At 38.7% G+C, this 22,547-nt stretch overlaps 2 protein-coding genes across 3 annotated transcripts in view; both read left to right on the forward strand.

The window, feature by feature from the left end:
- Positions 1-13,860, forward strand: part of atp6v0a4 (ATPase H+ transporting V0 subunit a4) — a 40,607-nt gene extending 26,747 nt beyond the window's left edge. For both annotated transcript variants that reach the window (XM_062983078.1, XM_062983079.1), the window contains exons 15-21: positions 1,112-1,230; positions 1,865-2,081; positions 4,303-4,410; positions 8,516-8,653; positions 10,991-11,108; positions 13,089-13,260; positions 13,665-13,860. In XM_062983078.1, coding sequence (XP_062839148.1) covers positions 1,112-1,230; positions 1,865-2,081; positions 4,303-4,410; positions 8,516-8,653; positions 10,991-11,108; positions 13,089-13,260; positions 13,665-13,755 — 963 coding nt within the window. In that variant the 3' untranslated portion in view covers positions 13,756-13,860. The remainder of the gene's footprint in view (positions 1-1,111; positions 1,231-1,864; positions 2,082-4,302; positions 4,411-8,515; positions 8,654-10,990; positions 11,109-13,088; positions 13,261-13,664) is intronic.
- Positions 13,861-19,414: 5,554 nt separating this feature from the next.
- Positions 19,415-22,547, forward strand: part of svopl (SVOP like) — a 29,977-nt gene continuing 26,844 nt past the window's right edge. The window contains exons 1-2 of the mRNA XM_003220858.4: positions 19,415-19,753; positions 21,121-21,260. Of these exons, the coding sequence (XP_003220906.3) occupies positions 21,182-21,260 (79 nt within the window). The 5' untranslated portion in view covers positions 19,415-19,753; positions 21,121-21,181. The remainder of the gene's footprint in view (positions 19,754-21,120; positions 21,261-22,547) is intronic.

Raw genomic sequence — 22,547 nt, forward strand, 5'->3', positions numbered from 1 at the left:
TTGGCAAGATTTATTCAGAGGGGGTTTGCCATTGCCTTCTTCTGAGGCAGGGAGAGTGTGATTTGACCAAAGTCACCAAGTGCATTTCCATAATTAAGTGGGAATTCAAACCCTGGTCTCCAGAGTCCCAGTCCAACATTCAAATCACTTCACCATACTTGTTCTCTGTGTTTGGTTACAGCAGCGTTTCTCAACCTGGGGTTCGGGACCCCTAGGGGGGTCACGAAGGGGGTGTCAGAGGGGTTGCCAAAGACCAGTATTTTCTGTTGATCATGGGGGTTCTGTGTGGGAAGTTTGGCCCAATTCTATCGTTGTTGGGGTTCAAGGGGCTCTTTGATTGTAGGTGAACTATAAATCTCAGCAACTACAGCTCCCAAATGCCAAGGTCTATTTTCCCCAAACTCCACCAGTGTTCACATTTGGGCATATTGAGTATTCATGCCAAGTTTGGTCCAGATCCATCATTGTTTGAGTCCATAGTGCTCTCTGGATGTAGGCGAACTGCAACTCCAAAACACAAAATCAATGCCCACCAAACCCTTCCAGTATTTTCTGTTGGTCATGGGAGTTCTATGTGCCAAGTTTGGTTCAGTTCCATCATTGGTGGAGTTCAGAATGCTCTTTGAATGTAGGTGAACTATAAATCCCATCAATTACAACTCCCAAATGACAAAATCAATTCTCCCTCCAACCCTACCAGTATTCAAATTTGGGTATATTGAGTATTTGTGCCAAATTTAGATCCAGTGAATGAAAATACAACCTGCATATCAGATATTTACATTATGATTCATAACAGTAGCAAAATTATAGTTTTGAAGTAGCAATGAAAACAATGTTATGGTTGGGGGTCACCACAACATGAGGAACTGTATTAAGGGGTCACGGCATTAGGAAGGTTGAGAACCACTGGGTTACAGATATCTATTTTACTCAGGTCATTGCCTTTTGTTGTGGTATTCCTTTTAAAAACTTCCTTTCCCCTGATAAGATGGATGATATTTCTTTTAAATTATGTAGGGTAATGTTCCCTTGATATGACATTATTAAAGGTCCTCACTTTCTATTTCATGCTTCTGTGTTCACCCATCTTTTCATCTGTTTCTTCAAGATCTGGAACATTGCATCCAACAAGCTGACATTCTTGAACTCCTACAAGATGAAGATGTCTGTCATCATGGGGATCACACACATGGTCTTTGGGGTGGTACTCAGTATCTTCAACCATATGTAAGTATTAGGGTCTAATTTATGGATATTAAGGAGAAGCATTCTTTTATATGTTGCTTTCCTTTAACTCTGTATCTTGCATGTTGTGACTGTCAGTGGAAGGTATACACAGTCTTCTTTTGCAAGTCTGGTTCATGAGGCATGGCTCTTAGAGAAATCCCATTTCTGGAAAGGAAAATTACTAATTGCTCAGAATGTGAAATCCCTCTAACATCTAGTTTGATACTACACACCAATGTTGCTTGTGGTGGTGTAGTGAAATGAATGATCTTGCCTTGAGCATCTCCAGGCATTTCTGGGCTTTGAATCCCAGAAACCCCAGGAAGTTTGACTAACTATCAGGAATCCTGACAGAACTGAGGTCCAAGCATCTGGAGAACCAGAAAATCATGAACTGTCCCTTGACTTGAATAGTTTGAGGACCTAGGTACAAAGGTTCCCAGAAACTGTGCTTTTGTTATCTCCTTCATGTTGCTGCTGGCTTATGGCAACACTAAGTCAAACCCATCAAAGTCTTTCTTGGCTAGAATTGTTCAGAGGGGGTTTATCCTTGACTTCTATGGCTGAGATAGTATAATTTTTCCCATTTTGACACCATTGATGCTATTCTTTCTCTTGGCTTGTGTCATGCCAGTTATTTCAGGAAAACCATCAACATCATCTTGCAGTTCATCCCAGAGATGATCTTCATGCTTTCCCTATTTGGTTACCTCGTTTTCATGATCATTTTCAAGTGGTGCCAGTATGATGTCCACCATGCTGGAGATGCCCCAAGCATCCTCATCCATTTTATCAACATGTTTCTGTTTAGTTATGGTGATCCGACAAATCGTCCCCTCTATGAGCACCAGGTATAGATTCTTTGTCTTTGTCTAAGAATTTTGGTATTTCCCTGACAAGATAGATAGGATTATTGGTTTTAATGTTTAGATGTTTTTAACTTTTTGGTTTTAATTGTATATGTATTTTATTTATATGTCTGTTTATGGGGCATTGAATTGTTGCCTACTTGTAAGCTGCTCAGAGTCCGCTTCAGGGTGAGAAGGGTGGGGTATAAATATAGTAAATAAATAAATAAACAGTGAAGAAGCTGAACAATGGAACATTAAGAGCATAAAAAGGAAGTCTTGGTTCATTAGCACATAATTAGACTGTTTCCAAAACGGAGACCATGTTCCTGTCTTGTAGCCAAATCAGGGAAGAGTCTTGTAGCACCTTAAAGACTAGGGAGCTATATTTGGCATATATTTTAGTGGAATATAGCCCACGTCTTGTGATGCATGGAGAATAACCTCATTTGACAGATATTTATACACATGCTGTGATGGGGGGTATGAGATGCAACTGCTACAGTTTCTGAACATACCTGCATTGCCATTTTGTGTCTCATTGGCGGGATCAGAACAGCATCTGTGTCCATGTAGTTGGATGCAAAATAATTACATCAGTGCTGAGATCAGCCAGAGTCACCTAGACAGAGGTCTCAGCACTGCTGTCATTATTTCATGTTTGGTTACAAGGATGTAGCCAGACGCATCCCGTATCTTGCCCACTTTTGGATGAACATGTTTTCCAAATCTGTAGAGCAGGCCTGGGAAAACTTCGGCCTTCCAGGTGTTTTGGACTTCCACAATTCCTAACAGCCAGTAAGCTGTTAGGAATTCTGCGAGTTGAAGTCCAAAACATCTGGAGGGCAAAAGTTTTCCCAGACCTGCTGTAGAGTCAAGTGGGAAGGTTTGTGTGCTTTGGTCACTGTATGTAGTCGGGAATACCAATCTCAGGAGCATCTCAAAAAAGACACATACAGATTTCAGTCATTGCCATTAACAGCCATTGAAAAGACTTCAGCAGGTGCTAAGTACTTCTAAGCACAGCTAAATAGATTTACACAATTATGAGATAGAAAAGTCTTTGTCTGAGCCAAATGTAAGAGAAGAATTTATCATATGAATATACATAAATGGTAGGAGATTAAAATCAAATGGAAGGACAGAATAGGAATGTAAAAAATACAAGTAGAGATAACTGCCTAAACAATTTTCATTAAAAAGATACAAAATCAGATGTAACAGAGATAAGCCTTCATAGATGAACTGATTATTGTATATGCAGACATGTAAAATACTGGAAATTTTGAAGCTATTTCCCCCCTGTTTTTTTCCACCCTGGAAATACAATGCCAGCACTCTCTTCAGGTCAGGAACATAAAATGTGTTATACATGAATTGGTTTGACATCAAATTCTTATGTTTGAAAAATGCAGGTTTTATGGAAAGTTTTTTTAAAAAAAAATTCTTGAAGGAAATACTTTGTATCAACTTGCATTGAATTAAGCCTGGGCTGGCTCAGGAGATTTTGGTGCTGGGGACAACCCTTTTGCCAGACTAAAGCTGAATCATAATTTGACACAATGGTAGTTGATGGCTTCCACCTCAGCAGAGTCATGAAGCTGCTCCAGATAGGAGATATTTAGTGTGCTGAACTCCAAACCTAGTTCCAGCACTTCAATCCTTCAAAGTTCTGACTAAAACCCATAAAAGATTTACCACTTGATTGACATGGATTTGCTGCCACTTAAGACTACTCCATGTCAAGAGAGACTGTCTAGAACGGGCTGATTTGCATCCTGTTAGTGAAGGAAGCCAGACTCAAGGAAATTTTGCAAGAATTAAAACTGATACAAATAAAAACATACAAGTAGTTAGTTTTAAAATATAGTTACATTATAATTGCAAAGTTACAGTAGGATTATGTCTTTAAAATAAAGTTATTGACATTACAGTTGACCATCCAAATAAGTTTAACTTTTGTGGATTTGAATATTCATGGATTTGATTAAGACATTCTGTTTCTGAATTTCTAGATCCTCCAGCACTACTCTGTGGCCATCTTCTGACAGACATTGACCACAGAGCCATGCTGGAAGACCTAGAGTTTTGTAGAGAGGTGCTTTCTCAGTTTTTTTCCACTTTTATGGGGATCCTGTGCCCCTGATCCCATCAAATGTAGAATGCCCACTGCACATTTTCTTTTTACACAAGTTTGAAGTGTACAATTGTATATTTCTTCCAGCAAGAAGTACAAACCTTCCTGGTCATTTTTGCCTTGATTGCTATTCCTTGGATGCTCCTGATTAAGCCCTTTATCCTTCGAGCCAATCATCAAAAGCAGCAGAGAATGGTAAGTACAAAGGTCCCCCATGATAGTGGGCCTCGTTGGGTTCAAGACTGTGTACGTCAAGTTAAAGGATATTGTTGTAAAATTTTGCAAGCATTCGCCATTGTTCTTCCTTTTCTGCAGGAAAAGTCTACTCCCTTCGCGGGACAAAATCTATAGGTTTATAATGCAATGATTTAACTTTGGTATCAAATCATGGTTTGTCTTGATATGAGAATTATCATTTTCCAAACTTTGGCTGGAAAAGCATATTGTACAACCAGAGTTTGTGTAAGCTTTGGGTAAAGTATGTTTAGTATTGTATGTAAACCAGGGAGTGGAATAATGGGGACCTCCAGATGTTGTTGGACTGCCAATCCCAGTGATCCTCCCTACTGGCTAAAACTGTTGAGAATTGCAGTCTGACAGTATCTCTAAACCAGTGGTTCTCAACTCATGGGCCATGGCCCAGCAGTGGGCCGCAAGAATGAAAATCTGGTCCACAAACCTTTTTCCTCTTTTTTAATTTATTTTATTTTATTCCCACTCCTTTCCACAGAGCTGACCATTGCATTGGATAGACCACATCAACTCTAGATTATAAAATATGGTTTTCTGTGGGAGAGCAGATGCCGACTACTGGATGGCATATGTTTTGTATCAGAAACTAGAGCTGATGTGGTCTATCCAATGCAATTTTCTGAATCAGCACCCCAAATAACCAAACTGAATTCAAAATTGACCAAAAACTGATTTGTAACCCTTTTGGTATGAATCATGTTGGAGCGTGGGCCCTGTTCAAGTGGGCCCTGGTCAAAAAAAGGTTGGGAACCACTGCTCTAAACCAGCCATTAGGGCATCCTCAGTAGTAGGGAGACAGTAATCAAACGTTTGCCTGAGACTACTGGGAAAGGCCTCTCCTTTCTTCTTCCATTTCCCAAGTTGTGCAATACAGTGTGCAATACATTTGCACTTTGAACAGTTTGCAGCAATTGTGCCATCTAAGGACAAAGATGGGAAGTGGGAGAAGGAGAGAAAAACTTTTAAAACCGTTCAGAAAGTAGGATTACAGAGAATTAATTGAGACTGTTTGATAAATCAGGACAGCTGGAAGCTACAGTTGACCATTTGTATCCATAGATTCAACCATCTACGGCTTGAAAATACTCAGAAAAAAATTAACACCCCCCCCCCCCTCGATTTTATCATTTTATATAAGGGACCCCATTTTCCTATACCTTTTATATATATAATAGGACTTGAGTATCCACAAATTTTGGTATCCATGGGGGTTTCTGTCACCAAACTCCAATGGATACCAAGAATCCACTGAATGCGTTTCCACCAGCCATGCCTGGGAAAGTTATGTGTCTGAGAGAAAGGCCTGCCCCAACAATCATAGAGTCTAGTCAGGTGCATAAATAAATGACTCAATTTATATTTATTTATTACATGCAGTCAAGGCTGTTGAAAACGGTTATTCAGTTTTATTCTTGCAACAACTGTGTGCATAATCTTGTGCTTAGGGAGAGAGGGACGATGATTTTGCCCAAGGCTATTTAGTAAATTTCATTACTGAGCAGAAGATTGGAACTATGTCTCCCCGGTTCATCGCTAACACTCTTTCCACTATATCATTCTGGCTCTGGACAATATAAAAAAGAGACTTGAATTGCAAATAATTTCTAATACAATTATTTCTACTAAAAGGATGCATACCTCCAATACTTAAAGTTACTGGCATATCCCACCTTTCGTCTCAGAATGTCTGCATGCAGAATTAATTTTTAAATGAACTATTATTTCAGACAAAGAATGTTTTTCGACGCCTGTAATTCACAATTTTACTGCGAGACACATTTATCCATTTTCCATAGTAATGGAGTATTAATGAGTCCATTTACCTTGCTTAATAAGAGTAAGGACCTTTCTCTAGCTTGTTTCATTCTGAAATTGAAAGCTAATAAATTCTTAGACAGAACTGATGGGAAAATTGATAACTTAAATACCGTTGGTGATTGCTCATATCTCTAATGGGAAATTAAGGTCTCTTTTAAGCAGGGTAGACAATTGTTCACTAGGGACAACAGCCAATTTTGGTTCTTAGAATAAGCCACACCGGGCAGTTTTCAGCCAAATGGTGTAGTCAGAAATCATTTGCAAATTCCAGAGTTTGAATGGGATTTTTGAATGGGATGTGTGTGTCCAGTTATCTGCTGTTGAAAGGATCCAGCAGTGAGAGTTGGGCTTATTTAAACTTAGAGTTGGGATTATTTACCTGGAGAAATTGGGGAGGGGATGAGAGCCACATATTGAACATAGGCTGCTTTTTACCATAATAATAATAATAATAATAATAATAATAATAATAATAATAATAATAATAATAATAATAATAATTTATAACCTGCCTCCATCTCCCCGAGGGGACTTGGAGCAGTTCACATGGAGACTGAGCCCAAGAATCAACAGATAAAAACAGAACACAATAACAGCATATATAATTAAAACAATAAAATAAACATTCATAAAATACATGAGCTGGTGTCAGGACAAAAGGTGGAACTATTAAAAATTGCAAGGGAAGGCAGGCATGTGCAAAAACTCAAGGTAATAAAATTAGGAATAGAAATGAAAGTGCTGGAGATTAGGGCAGTAAACAATTAAGACTGGGTGGTGATAAAAACTGACCTATTGTTCATTCATTAGAATAATTCATTTTGCCTATTTCTGTAATCAGCACTAGGAATGGCATATTATACCAAGTCAGAATGCTGTTCTACCAGTATTACCCCTGTTCACTTCAGGCAGTTCTCCAGAGGTTCAGAACACAGTCTTTCCCAATCAGGGCAGGAGATTTCAGGGATTGCATCTGTAGCGTTCTGTGTGCAAATTATATATTTCAGGACTTGTTTGCTTGCTTATTCATTTCTTATCATTCAGTAATGAAACATATATCTTGCCCCTCTCCAGGGATGGAACAATAAAATCAATATGACCAATTTGAAATAATATAGACAAGAATCCTGTTGGGGCATTGCATCTTTGGAAATTGACTTAGTCCTGCAGGAATCAGAATTGTGCAGTTGCAGAACGTCAGTAAAGGGTTGGCATTTCATAACTACATAGCAGAACCAGCAAAGTGTCTGATATGCATTGGGAACCCAATGCACATCTCATGGGTCCTGGCGCACATTACATAGATCCCATTGACAATCAGACATCTATGCACATGGGCCAGGCTGTTATCAGTATGCTAATGACACCCAAATATATTTCTCCCATGCCATCCAAAACAGCCTCAGCTAGGGATAGTGTGTCTCTCTGAATAAATGCTTAAAGGAGGTAATGGGCTGGATGAGGAAAAACAAATTGAAACTGAATCCAGACAAAATAGAGGTGCTTGCCATCAAAGGTCCTAACCCAGTGTTGGAGGTGTGTCAACCAGTCCTGGATGGGGTTACACTCCCCCGAAAGACTGTGTTCACAGCTTGGGAGTACTCCTTTGGCTGATATGCCAGCTTCACCCCTTCCTAGAATCTGACATAAAGATTCTGCATGCGCTGGTAACCTTAAGGTTAGACTTCTGCAATGTGCTTTACATTGGGCTACCTCTGTACCAAGTTCAGAAACTCCAATTCATTCCAAACGAAGCACCTGGATTGGTAACAGAAACATCCAGGAGTGAGCATATCCCCCTTATATTAAAGTCACTTCACCCGTTGTCAATTATTTTTCAGGCAAAGTACAAAGTGTTGGATTTGACCTTTAAAGCCCTATATAGTTTGGATTCAGGTTACGGGGACCTCTACTCCATTCATCCAGAGGACCTGTGGGACAATCTTCTGGAAGAGATTTGACAGCTAGTTTAGCTGTTGGAATTTAAAACACAACTTTATTTTCCTTCTTAAGGCAGGCCTACCCAATTAATTGAATTTTAATCTGCATTTATCAGTGGATTTTAACTTGTATTTTTACTGTGTATTTTGTTGTATGTCTTTTAATAGTGTTTTATATCTTGTTTTAATGATGTTGTATCCTGCCTCGAGCTGCAGGGAGAGGCGGGTAATACATTCATTATTATTGTTATTAAGCTGGTGTGATTGTTATTGTTATTATTGTTATTAAGCTGGTGTCATCTGAACTGTCTGGGAGTCCCGCAGGTGATATCGAGGTAGATATCATGGATTCTAAGGAACCCAAGAAGGCAAACCACCATGACCATGAGGCTGGTGGCCACGGAGGACATGGTGATCATGAGGAAGAGGTAAGCTGGTGGAATGAGGGCACCTAAAGAAAACCGCAATGTGAAAGCTGATTGCTTCCCTACAGTAATTTAGTGCATGTGGCAATAAATGCAACCTGAATGCCATACATAAACTCGCAATGGGTTAAACCCTTGTGCTGGCTAAACTGCTGACCTGAACGTTGGCGGTTTGAATTTGCAAGACGAGGTCAGCTCCCATCTGTCAGTCCTAGCTTCCCATGCGGGGACATGAGAGAAGCCTCCAAGCAGGATGGTAACACATCCGGGCGTCCCCTGGGCACTGTCTTTGAAGACGGCTGATTATCTCACACCAGAAGCGACTTGCAGTATGTTCTCAACTCACTTCTGACATAATAAAAAAAGCTTAGTTAATGATTGGGATGTGTAAAAAGGAGCTTGCATACATCCCCAATATCTGGCATAGATGATATGTTCCTACCAGCCCTGGCAAATCCTGCAATAGCCACAGATCTTTGATAGGTAGGATGTCATGAGGTCCTTTTAAAAAAGTTTTGAAATTTTGTTGCCTTTTCTAATATGTGGCATACTATAGATCCAGCATCCCCAAAGTGATACCTGAAGGCCTATGAAAAATATTTGTGCTACCTCACACCATTTTCCTTTATCTCAGTTCAAGTAGAGCACATTTTTTCACAATGATGTTTATTTTGAGTTTATTTATTTTATTATATATTATTATAATTGTGGTCTTAAACACCCTGAAAGCACCATCTGATCTTGGAAGCTAAGTGGGGTCAGGCCTGGTTAGGACTTGGATGGGAGAACCACAAACGTATACCAGGTGCTACAGACTATATTTTAGAAGAAGGAACTGGTAAAACCACCTGTGACTATTTCTTGCTTAAGAAAACCCTATGAAATTCATGAAAGATTGAAAGGTGACTTGAAGATGTGCATGCACACACACACACATTATTAAAGCCAATTTTGTATATTGCATTCAAGTTCAAGTGAGTAGAACACTTTCTCCATTCCTTTGTGGGGAAAGACAGCAGACGCTTCATGTCTGTTGATGAGGTCTCTCTCTTTCTTCATCTTGCTCTGAGAAATATACAGAAAAGAAAAGAGACGAAGCAGGGTGCTCTCCTAATTTTGTGATTGGTTCCACCTCCATAGCACAATAGCCATTTTGTGACTGTCTTCCTTTTTTAAAAAAAATTCCAAGCATGTTCCCAGGCCTGTAAACATTAAATATAGACTATCAGTTTTCAGACCATCTTAAAATATGTATAAATGACAATTACAAATTGATTGTGAGATAAATTTCATTGTAATGTTTGAACAGAGATATCCTGGCTGATTTCCAGTCTTCTTGAACTGTTAAACAAGTGAACTTTACAGAGGTTAATGCTTGCAATGTAGGGAGAACAGTGTGAAACTGGAGTGGAAAAGCTGGCTTGCAGGGACTTTCAACTTCAAAAACTATATTGAGAATTGTCTTCTAATCAGCTTTAGACAGCTTTATTGGTCCAATTGTTTTTAAAGGTTTATTGTCTGTCTGTTTGTTTATAAAATCACTTTGAATAACACTCTTCCTCATTGCTGATGTTAGGGCAGAGCATAAAGGCGATTATAATGTTTTCTTAGGCAAGAAATAGAAAATCAGATATGGTTTTGCCAGTTCCTTCTTCTGAAATATAGCCTACAGCATCCGGTATTGGTGGTTTTCACATTCAAGTCCTAACCTGGGGTGATCCTACCTAGACCCCTTCTACACTACCATATAATCCAGATAATCAAAGCAGACAATCTACATTATCTGCTTTGAACTGGATTATATGAGTCTACACTGTTATATAATCAAGTTCAAAGCAGATAATCCGGATATTATATGGCAGTGTCAAAGGGGCCTTAGCTTCTAAGATCAGATGGAATTTTGTGTCTTTTGTGTTTTTAAGATCATTATTATATAAATATGTAATACAATAAAAAATAAAAATAGACATCATTATAAAAAGAAGGCCACAAATATATTTGTTGTTGTTGTTGTTGTGCATCCTCAAGTTGTTTTCCAATTATGGTGACCCCCAAAGAGAACCTGTCTTGAGATTTATTTATTTATTGGCAATGTTTATGCAGAGGAGATTTGCTTTTATAATATAACAGAAGAGATAAAATTGCTTATTCTGCTGAAATTCATAGCACTTATACTGCATGAACACGAGAGCAGTTAAAGGGAAGGGGAGAGGATGGTCCTGTCATTTGAGAAAAATACATTCAAATCTTTTTCAGGCTTATGAATGGAATTATACACCAGTAGTTGTTTGGCATCTAACCATCATATGTCTTGTGTGCTCCATTAAAATCTCATTTCAGTTCAACTTTGGAGATATCTTTGTGCACCAGTGTATCCACACCATTGAATACTGCTTGGGTTGCATTTCCAACACAGCTTCCTACCTACGGCTCTGGGCTCTCAGTTTGGCTCATGCACGTGAGTTTTCTTTTTTTGCTGTGATCTTCCCTGTGAACAAGAACTGGGTTGCGGCATGGATTATTGTAATACAATGCATCAGCACAGAAGCGTGGAATGGGCTGCAAGGAAATCAGGAAGCAGTCACTCTGGGAGAAATATGGACTTAAGATGCATCTCTACTGAAAAATAAATGCAGTTTGACACCACTTTAACTGGCATAGCTCAATGCTGTGAAATCAGAAGATTTGTAGTTTGTTGAGGCATCAGCACTCTTTGGCAGAGAGAGCTAAAGACCTTGTAAAACTACAACTCCATAGCAGTTAAAGTGGTGTCAAACTACATTCGTTCTGCACCTTTAGTTAGGCATCTTTAAACTAAAGACAAAGTAGGAGAACAATTTCTACAAACATTTTGGCCTACATTGAAAGGTTGGGAAACCATCTTGCTTTGCAGTTAATGGAAACTACCAAAGATTAAAATAGTTGCCTATGCAGAATGAGAGGAGTTGGTCCAATTGGCTGAACTCATCCATGTGAGCTATGCTAGAAGCATTGGCTTCATGTTCAGCATATGTCCTAAGTAGCGTTGCATAGCCCAATGTGATTGATTGCACTGTTTTGATGCTGTCACGCTCACTGGAACTTGAAATCAATCTTAAGAAGGAGAACAAAACCTTAGCTGTAACCCTATTTTAATGGCACTGCTGCATTGATGGAGAAGGGAAACAAAGAGAGTGAACAGGCTCAAAGAAAGGTGGATATTATCATTTCTTTTCTGCAAACATTGTGACAAAGGAACATTGCATCAGATCCAGGAAGTGAGGGAGCAAATAATACATGGCAAATGCCGACCATTAAATAATGTAGACAATTGACTAAAATCCAATTTCTAAATCTCAGCTTAACTACACCAATAGTATAAGTGTCACTGTTGAGTTGAAATTCAGCAAACGATTCAACATATTTGCTGTTGCTGGGAATAGCAATTGAATGTAGGACTTGATTCAAGCTCCTTTATTATTCTGAAAATTTTCTTAATAGTATAGCTCATTTTTTCTTTGGTGTTTTATTTGGAGCTGTTCTCACTGACTCTAACCTGACAGTATCCACGTACCTCCCATAGATCTCCATAATAGAGAGGGAAAGAATATTTGAACATATTCCAAAAATGTTTTTTAAATGGTTTCTTGACTTGTGAGGATGAAGATTCTGTGTGAAAAATATATTTGGCATTTGTGTGCAGAAACAAGAATTTTCTGTAGAAAAATAGCTTTCCTGATAAGTAAACAGAATTTTCAGTAGCAATAACTCTTCTGCACACAAAAATACGGTGTTCTGCATAGGACATTTCCTCTCTTGCAAAAACATTTTTTCTGCACAGAAATGTTGTTTCTTCCCCAGAGTTTCTTGTCCAAACAAGCACATAGATTTTCTTTTGAACATAATAAATTTTGACCTGCAAATAATGTCCAGAAATTGTTTTGTTTTTAAAAACATTCTCACAATGGGGAGAAAACAGTAAGATTACAAAATGAGGATCATTGAAACCTTTTTTTAAATGTATGCTGGTTTTATATGATTGTGAAATTTTAAATCCAAAAAATTACCTTAAATTTTTTCCATCACCACTGAATGGATATAAATATCAAATTTGTAAAAGAACTATGTGTTCTATGACATCATCATCATAATTATTGTAATTTAGCACCCCCAAAAATTTTTAAAACAGCTACAATCACAGGAAATAAATCATCACAGCTGATTTGAGTGTTGTTTGAGAAAGAAAAGTGTGATGATAACAATAATAATAAAAAACAAGGTTTCTAAGGGTGCCTAGGCCTTATTGGAGGGTTTTATCAATTATTTGTTGAGGTAGGGTGTCTCCAGCTTTATAGAAAAATCTGTATCACAGTGTATTTTAACATTTTGTTGCTCAAGACTGTTTCTCACTTGCCATATTTCTCTTTGTGCTCTCTTTGTCTCACTCTTTCCTTTCCAGAGCTCTCCGAAGTCCTCTGGACCATGGTGTTTCATATTGGGCTTACTTTCAATAACTGGGCAGGACTCATTGTGATTTTTATCATCTTTGCTATCTTTGCTGCCCTGACAGTAGCGATTCTGCTTATCATGGAAGGCTTGTCTGCCTTCTTACATGCATTGAGGCTTCACTGGTAAGAAGAAATAAGGCTGGCGAGTATATTTCCATTTGCATTTTAATGCAAACCCGTCTAATTTGCACTTCCCAAATAATGTTTCATGTCTCTGGATTTTCCCTCTTTGATCGAAGAATACAAATACAAATTGTGGGGAGAGGAACGTGGAAAGAAAAATTGCATACATTTGAGAAGATAGCATGAGATAATGCACTATGTTAGGAGAAACAGCTTAAAATGTATTTGCTAGGCTTTTTCATGTTCTACATCTTACTCTATATCTTTCCCACTTTCTTTTTCTTTTGAAGCTTTCTTTTATCATTACATAGAAAAGTATGCTAGAGATAATAAGCTAAATGAATTCTTTATGGAACACAAAACTAATTTAACATTTTGCTTTGTGTCTGTACCTTCCTGCTTAGGGTGGAGTTTCAGAACAAATTCTATGCCGGAGCGGGTTATGCATTCACACCATTCTGCTTTAGGACCATCATAGAAGGAACAGAAGAATGAAGTCTATTCAGAGCATGGAAATCTGATCTCCTAGTCTTGCTTCAATTCTTTTTTTCTTCTAGAGAATTAAAAACCATGATGAATAAAAACACTGCTTCTCCATGACCCTAATATATTGCACAATTAGTTCTAAGAGAAAAATCCTTTTCCCTAACTGGTTGAAAAAACAGCTTCGCTACTCAGTCCAGTAGGCTTCATAGATAGTTAAGCGTAATCCTTTCCTTTGTCATCTGCTGTAAAACAAAACCCTGAATCAGCAATCTGGCTCTAAACAAAGATCTAAACCACAAATTTTAGTTTGTGTCTATTGTTTGATGTCACAACGTGAGCCAGGATGGTGTAGTGGTTTAAGTGTTGGACTACAACCCTGGAGAACAGAGTTCAGATCTTTGCTTGGGCATCAAAATCTGCCAGGTGACTGTGGGCAAGTCACACTTTCTCTGGTTTGGAGAATTGTGAGGTCAAACCCACTCCAAACAAACCTTTCCCAGAAAACCCTGTGATAGTGTTGCTTTTGGGTCTCCACAAGTTGGAATTGATGTATAGACACTAAACAACAACAACAACAACAACATGTGCCCTGCAGAAAGCTAAATCTGAAGAATCTTTTCCAGAGTACAAGCAGATGTTTCTACTGGGTAGACCAGCGATGGGATACTTGTGAGCCTTTGGATGTTGTTCAACCTTTATCACCCCTCATCATTGGCCAAGACTGATGGAATATCAGAAAGCCCACCAGTGGCCTATCCTGAAGTTATCTTATGTTTGCTTAACTATCAAGACTTTATCATGGTGTCATAGGAAAACCAGCACTGAAATTGGAGCTTCTCTAGCCACAAATAAAACCAATCTGATAGCTCTATCCCTTTAATTGCACTGGCTATAAGTGATTTACTTGGGAATAAATTCATCTAAGTAAAATGGACCTTTAGTTCCTGGTATATTTCCTGGTAAAGAAAGGTAAAAATTAGTAATACATAACCTAAAAGATGCCTGTATTATTTTTCTGCTATTGCAACTGCTTATCCACACTGCTGTTTAACTAAGAATGCAGGTGTATTTTCTATCCGAAGTCTTCTCCACATGATATTTCACCTAGCAACTCACAAGTAACCCATATAGAGAGATATACTGAAATGAGGGCATAGAATAGTATCTTTTTCTCGCTATATGACCCCAAATTTCTTGGACTGGAGGATCTTGCCATTACAGTCATAAAAAGCCAGTTGTCCCAGTTCTGGTTGAACCCTGTCGGTTGAAATGCCCACAAAACAAAAGAATAGTGGAATGGCTTTTCTGCTGCTAAGTTATATTGTCCAAATACAATGTTAATTTGTGTTAGATAAAATACATTATTTTGTGAGACAGTTCTTCAAATCAATTGCCTATTCATTGAGTGGAATTTTTTAAATTTTTTTTTTTGGTCAGGAGCAACTTGAGAAACTGCAAGTTGCTTCTGATGTGAGAGAATTGGCCATCTACAAGGACGTTGCCCAGGGGACGCCCGGATGTTTTGATGTTTTTACTATCCTTGTGGGGGGCTTTTCTCATGTCCCCGCATGGAGCTGGAGCTGATAGAGGGAGCTCATCCGCGCTCTCCTCAGGTTAGATTCGAACCTGGCAGACTTCAGATCGGTTATCCAACCTTCAAATCACAAGGCTTTAATCCACTACGCCATCGGGGGCTCCTACATTGAGCTGATAAAAGAAATGATTTGCTTAAAACCAAGATGTATCTCTCTCCCTCCTCTCTTACCATCTTAGCCTTTGGAAATTTTCCAGAGAAAACATCTCCAGATGCTAATGGAGCTTAAAACCACCATGGCAGATCAGATGTCAAAATCAAATTAATTCCTTTGCAAGATCACATTTCTTTATCTTGGCCCCTGAAAAGAACACAAACAGGTTTCAGAAATAATTGGAAAGCATGCAATATAAAAAAATATACTTTATTATAAGAATCTCTTATTTTACATGGCTTAACATTAACTGGTTGGAGATTTTCTCACCCAACTACTTCCCAAATAAACTGGAACTTCAATTATTGACTGTAGATGTCAACGAGATAGACCTGCCAATGGCAGAGTAGAAAATATTTCTTTGCCTTCTACCCCTGCCTCAATAAAATCTCTTTTATTTGGTGGCTGACATTAAAGGGCTTTTCTGTATCCCTGCTTGGCAACTAATGTTTAGTAAGGGCCATAGGAATAAAAGCTGACAGTCCATCAGCACAGCCTCAGTCCCTTGGGTTCAAGCAAATGGCATTTTCCCAGGGAGCTCTGAAGCAGTTATTGGCAAATGTCTCCTTATATGAACCTTAGGTATTTGTTACTATTTTCATTTGAAAAACTTATATGCAAAACCGGTCCTGTCATTGGGCAGAGGGAAGCAACCATCTCAGGCTCCATATCTCGGGTATCATGGAAGGGAACAAAATTGTTATTGGAGAGGCACATGAATGGGTTTTGGGTCACAAGAATCCCTCCAAAACAGGTCTTGGGATTTCGCAGAAGTTATGCCTTTCCTTATTGACATCTTTAGAAATGTCCATGTAATCTACCTCATGTCCTGCTCATATTTCTTGTGAATTTCAGCTGCAACTTTTAAAACACAGAGTGAATGCAAGAGGTTTTTTTCTCCTCTCACCTAGGGTTGCAGGGAAAAGAAGATTTGGAAATTCACCTAAAGCACTTTGAATAAAAAATTCAAAATGTTTGAAGATTTGTTGTCTCACTAATGGGAAAATATTACAATTTGTGTGAGAACGAAACAAGCAAAAAGTTGCCCAACTGTGAGAGGAGAACGTGAAAATATCCACTCAGTAACAGGAATCCTATCAGGCATAGAACATGATAATGCAGCACTTCCACGAATATAAAGGAACCAACAAAAAAATAAAGGTTATGGAGTTTGCTCAAATGCCTTGCCAAGATGGAGTCAGTCAGATTCACTATAGTATAACAACAGAATATTTACAAACACTGGGAAGGTCCATATAAGTTGAATAGTATTTGCTCAAAAGGTGTAATAAAAAACCTCCTGGACTCCAGCTTCTGTCAGCCCAAGTCAACCAGGTCAACAACATGTTGATTCAACAACATGTTGATGATTACTTGTTCTCCATTTATTACAACTGGATTATATGATGATTAAAGAAGCCCCTGTTTATGTCCTGAGTTGTCACTTCCCTGTTTTCAGCTGAGGAGGTCATGGTTATTTTCTCTGGTTATTTATCATATGATTAGCATTTAAAAACATTGATGGAGAGAGTGGACAGCTCACAGTGAATCTACCACAAAGATGGCTTTGTGGTAAATGTGATCTTTCATTATTTTGTGTTCTGTCATCCAGGAACCTCCATCGTTCTCAATCAGTCAGAGCTTCCATGTATGAACTTTACAGAGTAAATATATTGTGTTCAAAATAGCTAACCAAAACATATAACCTTAACTTTCTAAGTTATTTTATTTAGGGTTGCAGGTGAAAGGAAAAACAAGATTCCTGTATCTAAAGGTTCTGTGAAAGAGGGGATTTAAGCAGGTGTTGCTTGTCATGTTAGTAAAACTTGCTTAAATTATCTCATCAGTTTCACCTGCCAACCCTAACTTCATTACAAATCTATTTTTATTTAGACATAACTGTTACAGATGCTTCCAAACAAACTGACATCACCTTTTTACCAATGTGTGAGATTTTGTTGCAGTGGAGCTCCCACCCGCAAGATCAGAATCAAAATAGAAAAATTGTATAATTTGACATGGAATATAGGTGTGTGTGTGTGGAATGTGAGGGCCTTACATCCACATCTTTATGCAAACATTTCAAATGGATGATTGGGCCAATCAGGAGAGCTAGTCCCAATCTGACACTCTTCTGATGTACTGGATTGAAACCCTTGTCATCTCAGGCCAAAGGCTTGCTCATACTGGATGAAGGGTGACTGGAGTTACCCAAAATATATCGAAGGACCCAGGTTTGATTCAATCACCTAGGAGGCTTACATTAAGGGACAGTGTATCCTTAGGTGGTTCTCAAATGGCATTTGAAGGCGTCCTCTCGCCGTACCTTTTCTTGTTGTAGTATTACTGTTGCTGCTACTTTATTTATATCCTGCCTTTCCACCAGACCTGAGACAAGTCAGCTTAGAAATTTCAGTACAATAAAATCTCCCAATCCCATTAAAAAAATAAAATTAAAAGTGCACTATAATCTTTGTACCTATGGGGCCAATACATGTGGTTACACCTAACAATATCAATATATGTAATCTCTAGGCATTTTATAGGACCTTCTGTCAGTTCTTTAGTATACTTCCACCTGAAGTTAAGATGCAATCATGTTGGAGAGAATAACAAATTCCTAGGGTGGGAATCTTTCTAGGAATGTTCTAGGTCCCCCAGGGCAGTTCTTATTGTAATTTTCAAATAGATGTCATTCATTTCAGTTGGGTTTACTTTTATCCATGGTTTCCTGATTCCATGGTAAGTTCAGGAATATATCTCCCGTAAATACAGGGGTTTGTACTGTAATTAAAAGCAGTGTAAAAGAATAGTACTGTTAAGACAATAAAGACAGTACAAGATCCCCTTCTTTGAAAACTTTCAATTTTAAAAAGCTTGTCAGGTTTTTTTTAATACTTTTAAAAGATTTACCTGTTAATGGAAGCATTGCAGTTGGGGGCATTCTAGTATTGCCAGGAAAAGCGGTCCAGAGCCTAGGGTCTCTCTCTCATGTGTTGCGAAGATGACAGGGCTGAGAAAAAAAATACCTCTCTTGATGATCTCAGTGCCTGCACAGGCTTGTACAAAGAGATACATTTCCATCCTTTGTAAGTCATTGCCTTGTGATATGGCCAGCCAGACAAGCTCGAATGTATCCAGAGGAGGGCAACTAAAATGATCAAGGGTCTGGAGAACAAGCCCTATGAGGAGCAGTTTAAAAAGCTGGGCATGTTTAGCCTGCAGAAGAGAAGGCTGAGAGAAGACATGATAGCCATGTATAAATATGTGAGGGGAAGTCATAGGGAGGAGGAAGCAAGTTTGTTTTCTGCTGCCCTGGAGACTAGGACGTGGATCAATGGCTTCAAACTACAAGAAAGGAAATTCCACCTGAACATTAGGAAGAACTTCCTCACTATGAGAATTGTTTGGCAGTGGAACTCTCTGCCCGGGAGTGTGGTGGAGGCTCCTTCTTTGGACGCCTTTAAGCAGAGGCTGGATGGCCATCTGTCGGGGATGCTTTGAATACGATTTCCTGCTTCTTGGCAGGGGGTTGGACTGGATGGCCCATGAGGTTTCTTCCAACTCTATGATTCTTGCTCCTCTCAGTATTCCTAAACCCAGATAACCCATTGTTGTCCACCCACAACTTTGAATTTTGCAGCAATTAGTCTTTTCCTCCATTTCCTCACTTCTTCCAACCTGAAAATGCCTTAGTTTACCAAGAGCACTGTCTCTCACCTACGGAAAATAGTGTCATCGTCCCGTCCCCCCCCCCCCCCCCACACACACACACTCACTTGGCCAATAGCAAGGCTAACTATCCCCTATCAGTATTTTTTTAGTAGACTTGATGTACTCAGAGTAGCTAGGATTAGGACACCTGAATAATGAATTCATTTGTGTGTTTGTTATTACGGCTATACTTCCTTCTCTGCTTTCTTTGAAATGGAAAGGCTTGTCCTTTTAAGAACAGACAGGGGCAGAGGTGATGTTGAAAGCAAATTGTGTAGCCTATTATTTAAACCCTTGGTAAGAGGCAGCAGGTGTGGCTACTTGCTCTCCAAAACTAAGGAAATAACTGTCTAAAAGTCTTAAACATGAAACTTAAATGGGAAGCAAATGTCTGAAAAGTTAGAAGTACATACGTACATCAGGCCACGAGGAAAATGAATACAGAAAGGGAGAATCCAAACACAGTGCCACAGCAAGTTTGACCAGATATAAAGAATTCCATATTTGACAAGAAGAGGACAGGATTTGACTAAGATTATTAAAAGGTAAGACTTTCTTCTTCTTCTAAGAATAATGTTGTTTCCTGAATAGTTGTGTTCCATAGTGCGGTCTTATAAGCAAGTGTGCTTATTGGCATTGAGAGGCAGACATTGGTATCCTGGTGGCCATTAAGTCATTTATTCCAAACTTCCTACCACATTTGTATTTTCCTGTTGTAATTTTTCATTTTTTCCAATAATTGTCAAGCGATGCTGTTATTATTACAAAGTCAGTCATGGCAAGCATCCTATTAGTGACACGCTCATCTTTCCTCTCTTCTTTCTCCTTAATGACAAAACTCTCCCTAAAACTTTATCTAAATATCCTGTCTGGAAGAGAAGGAGGGTCAGCCCTGGGTAGTGCTTAAATGTAAGAGTGCCAAAGAATATCAGCAGTTGTGGTTTATATTTTAGAGGAAGGCATAATGACACATTTGAGGATTGCTTGATTATAAACACTCTATAAAATTCATGAGGTTGCCATAACTCAATAGGCAATTTGAAGATTGATGCAAACTGCATGCATCTATTTACTGACTGATGGACAATGTGGGGAAGTTGTCTCAAAGAAATGCCCAACTAAGTGCTTGTAGGTGGGTGCACGGAGATGAGATGTCTTCCAGAACTTCCCAGAGATATTCCAGAGGTCTTGGAGGATCATATGCCTCAAGGCACTTAAGGTGTATCTACACTGTAGAATGAATGCAGTTTGACACCACTTTAACTGCTAAGGCTTTTTTTTATCATGTCAGAAGCGAGTTGAGAAAATACTTCAAGTCACTTCTGGTGTGAGAGAATTGGCCGTCACCCCGTCTCACAGATTCGAACTGCCAATCTTTGGGTCACCAACCCAACCTTCAGGTCAGCAGTTCAGCCAGCACAAGGGTTTAACCCCATGTCCCACCATGGCTCCTAACTACCAAGGCTCACTGTTATGGAATCCTTATTATAGTTTTATAAGGTCTGCAGCCTTCTCTGCCAAAGAGTTCTGGTGCCTCACCCAGGATTCCATAGCATTGAACCTTGGCAGTTAAAGTGGTGTCGAGTTGCATTCTATAGTGTAGATGTGCCCTGAGTCTATAGGGCTGTTGAGGATAGGGTGACTTGGATGCAGAATCCTGCTTATTTGCACAATCATGAGTGACCATTTTATTTAACATCTAAAATAAATTAAAAAGCATATTTACCATACATGAGGTTCTCCATAAAACCAATCAATCTTATTCTAAGTCTCTTTGTGAACCAATTTCCCCTTTGTTGTAAATCAGAATAGAACTATAATGATAAATAGCACCAAGGCTATGCATATTTAATATATCAACGAGCTATGGCATAACTCTTCATCTTATGGTTTGCTGTCATCTTCCCTTTAGCTTAAAAATAAAGACAAGACGTTCTGCAGCTACCACCACAAGGAACAAGTATAACTTGGAGATGGCTGAGAATGAGAAAGAAGGAACCACTGCTATCCCACTCGAGGAAATGGGAACTAAACTACAGGAGCCAGCAAAAGGTAATCTAATTGTGTTAGTTTTGCACTTGCCCCACTTTGCCCATTTTGAATTACCTTTAAACCATTCAGTCAATAAGTGCACTCTTGATCCTGATGACCAATATATCTATATTTCCTTATAGATATATATCTCTCTTGCTGCATTTTCTTGACTTTTCTACCCCTTAGTTGCTCATACAGACGGCCCTCCACATTTACAGGTTTATCTTCTGTGGACTTGATTGTTCATGGATTTGATTGATATGCTCTTTTTAGGAATCTCTAGGTCCTCCAGTGAGATTCTGTGATCAATTTCCACCAGAATTTGACCATAAAGTCACACTGGAGAACCCAGAGATTCTAAAAGAGGTGCTCCCTCAATGCAAAAAACAAACAAACCCTATTATTAAAAAATCATGGGATTTTCCCCACTTTCCCAGTAGTCTTTTTTCCTTAACTCCCACCGAATGTAGAGGGCTGACTATAGGTCATAGCAAAAGTGGGAATACCTGAACTGACTTCCAATTAGTGTCCAGGCACAACTCTAAATGTTGGTTTGAACTTTTAAAGTCTTTAATCTCCCAGGCCCAGAGCACTCCTCACCGCAAAAGCTGTCAGTAGATAGCAAAATGTATTTAAACACATAAGGAATATGAGTTAGGGATAGAAATGTATTGAATTGGGATTTCTGTATGGAAATATACATTTTGTATCTGCTAATTGAACCAAGCAAAACCACATTTCAGAGATCTGTACATTTGTAAGAACTCTAATGCATTTTGCAGGATGGCAAAGCATACAAAACCATATGATTTGCGTATATATATATACACACACACACACACACTGAAAATACATAGTAACTTTTGCAGCCAATGCACATTTCAAAAATGCACTAAATCTATTATAATATTTTGAAAATGTGTGCCCAAAAGATGCATACATTTTCTGCATGGTGGGAAAAATAAGTCAGTGTGGAATAAGGATAGACTGAAAATGTCACTGAAAGGAAAATTAGACTGATGGATTTTGGCAGCCCTAACATTAAACATAAACAATAAGTCCTTTATTACAATAATTAATGATAATCTCATACTTGAACAGTTAGCCTCCTTGAATTACTCCTCCCTTGCCTTAATTTTGGTGCACTTGTTAATTAAATCGTCAAAAAAGCCTTGCCCAGCAGGTCTGCTTTTTATTGAGAACATAATAATTTACTAAGCTTTTCTTGCCCAGTGATAGACCTAAGTGACCAAGTTTAGTCTGATATTACCAATGTGTATATGCTGCTTAGGCAATTTCATGTCA

The sequence above is a fragment of the Anolis carolinensis genome, chromosome 5, assembly GCF_035594765.1.
Source record: "Anolis carolinensis isolate JA03-04 chromosome 5, rAnoCar3.1.pri, whole genome shotgun sequence".
Lineage (NCBI taxonomy): Eukaryota > Metazoa > Chordata > Lepidosauria > Squamata > Dactyloidae > Anolis > Anolis carolinensis.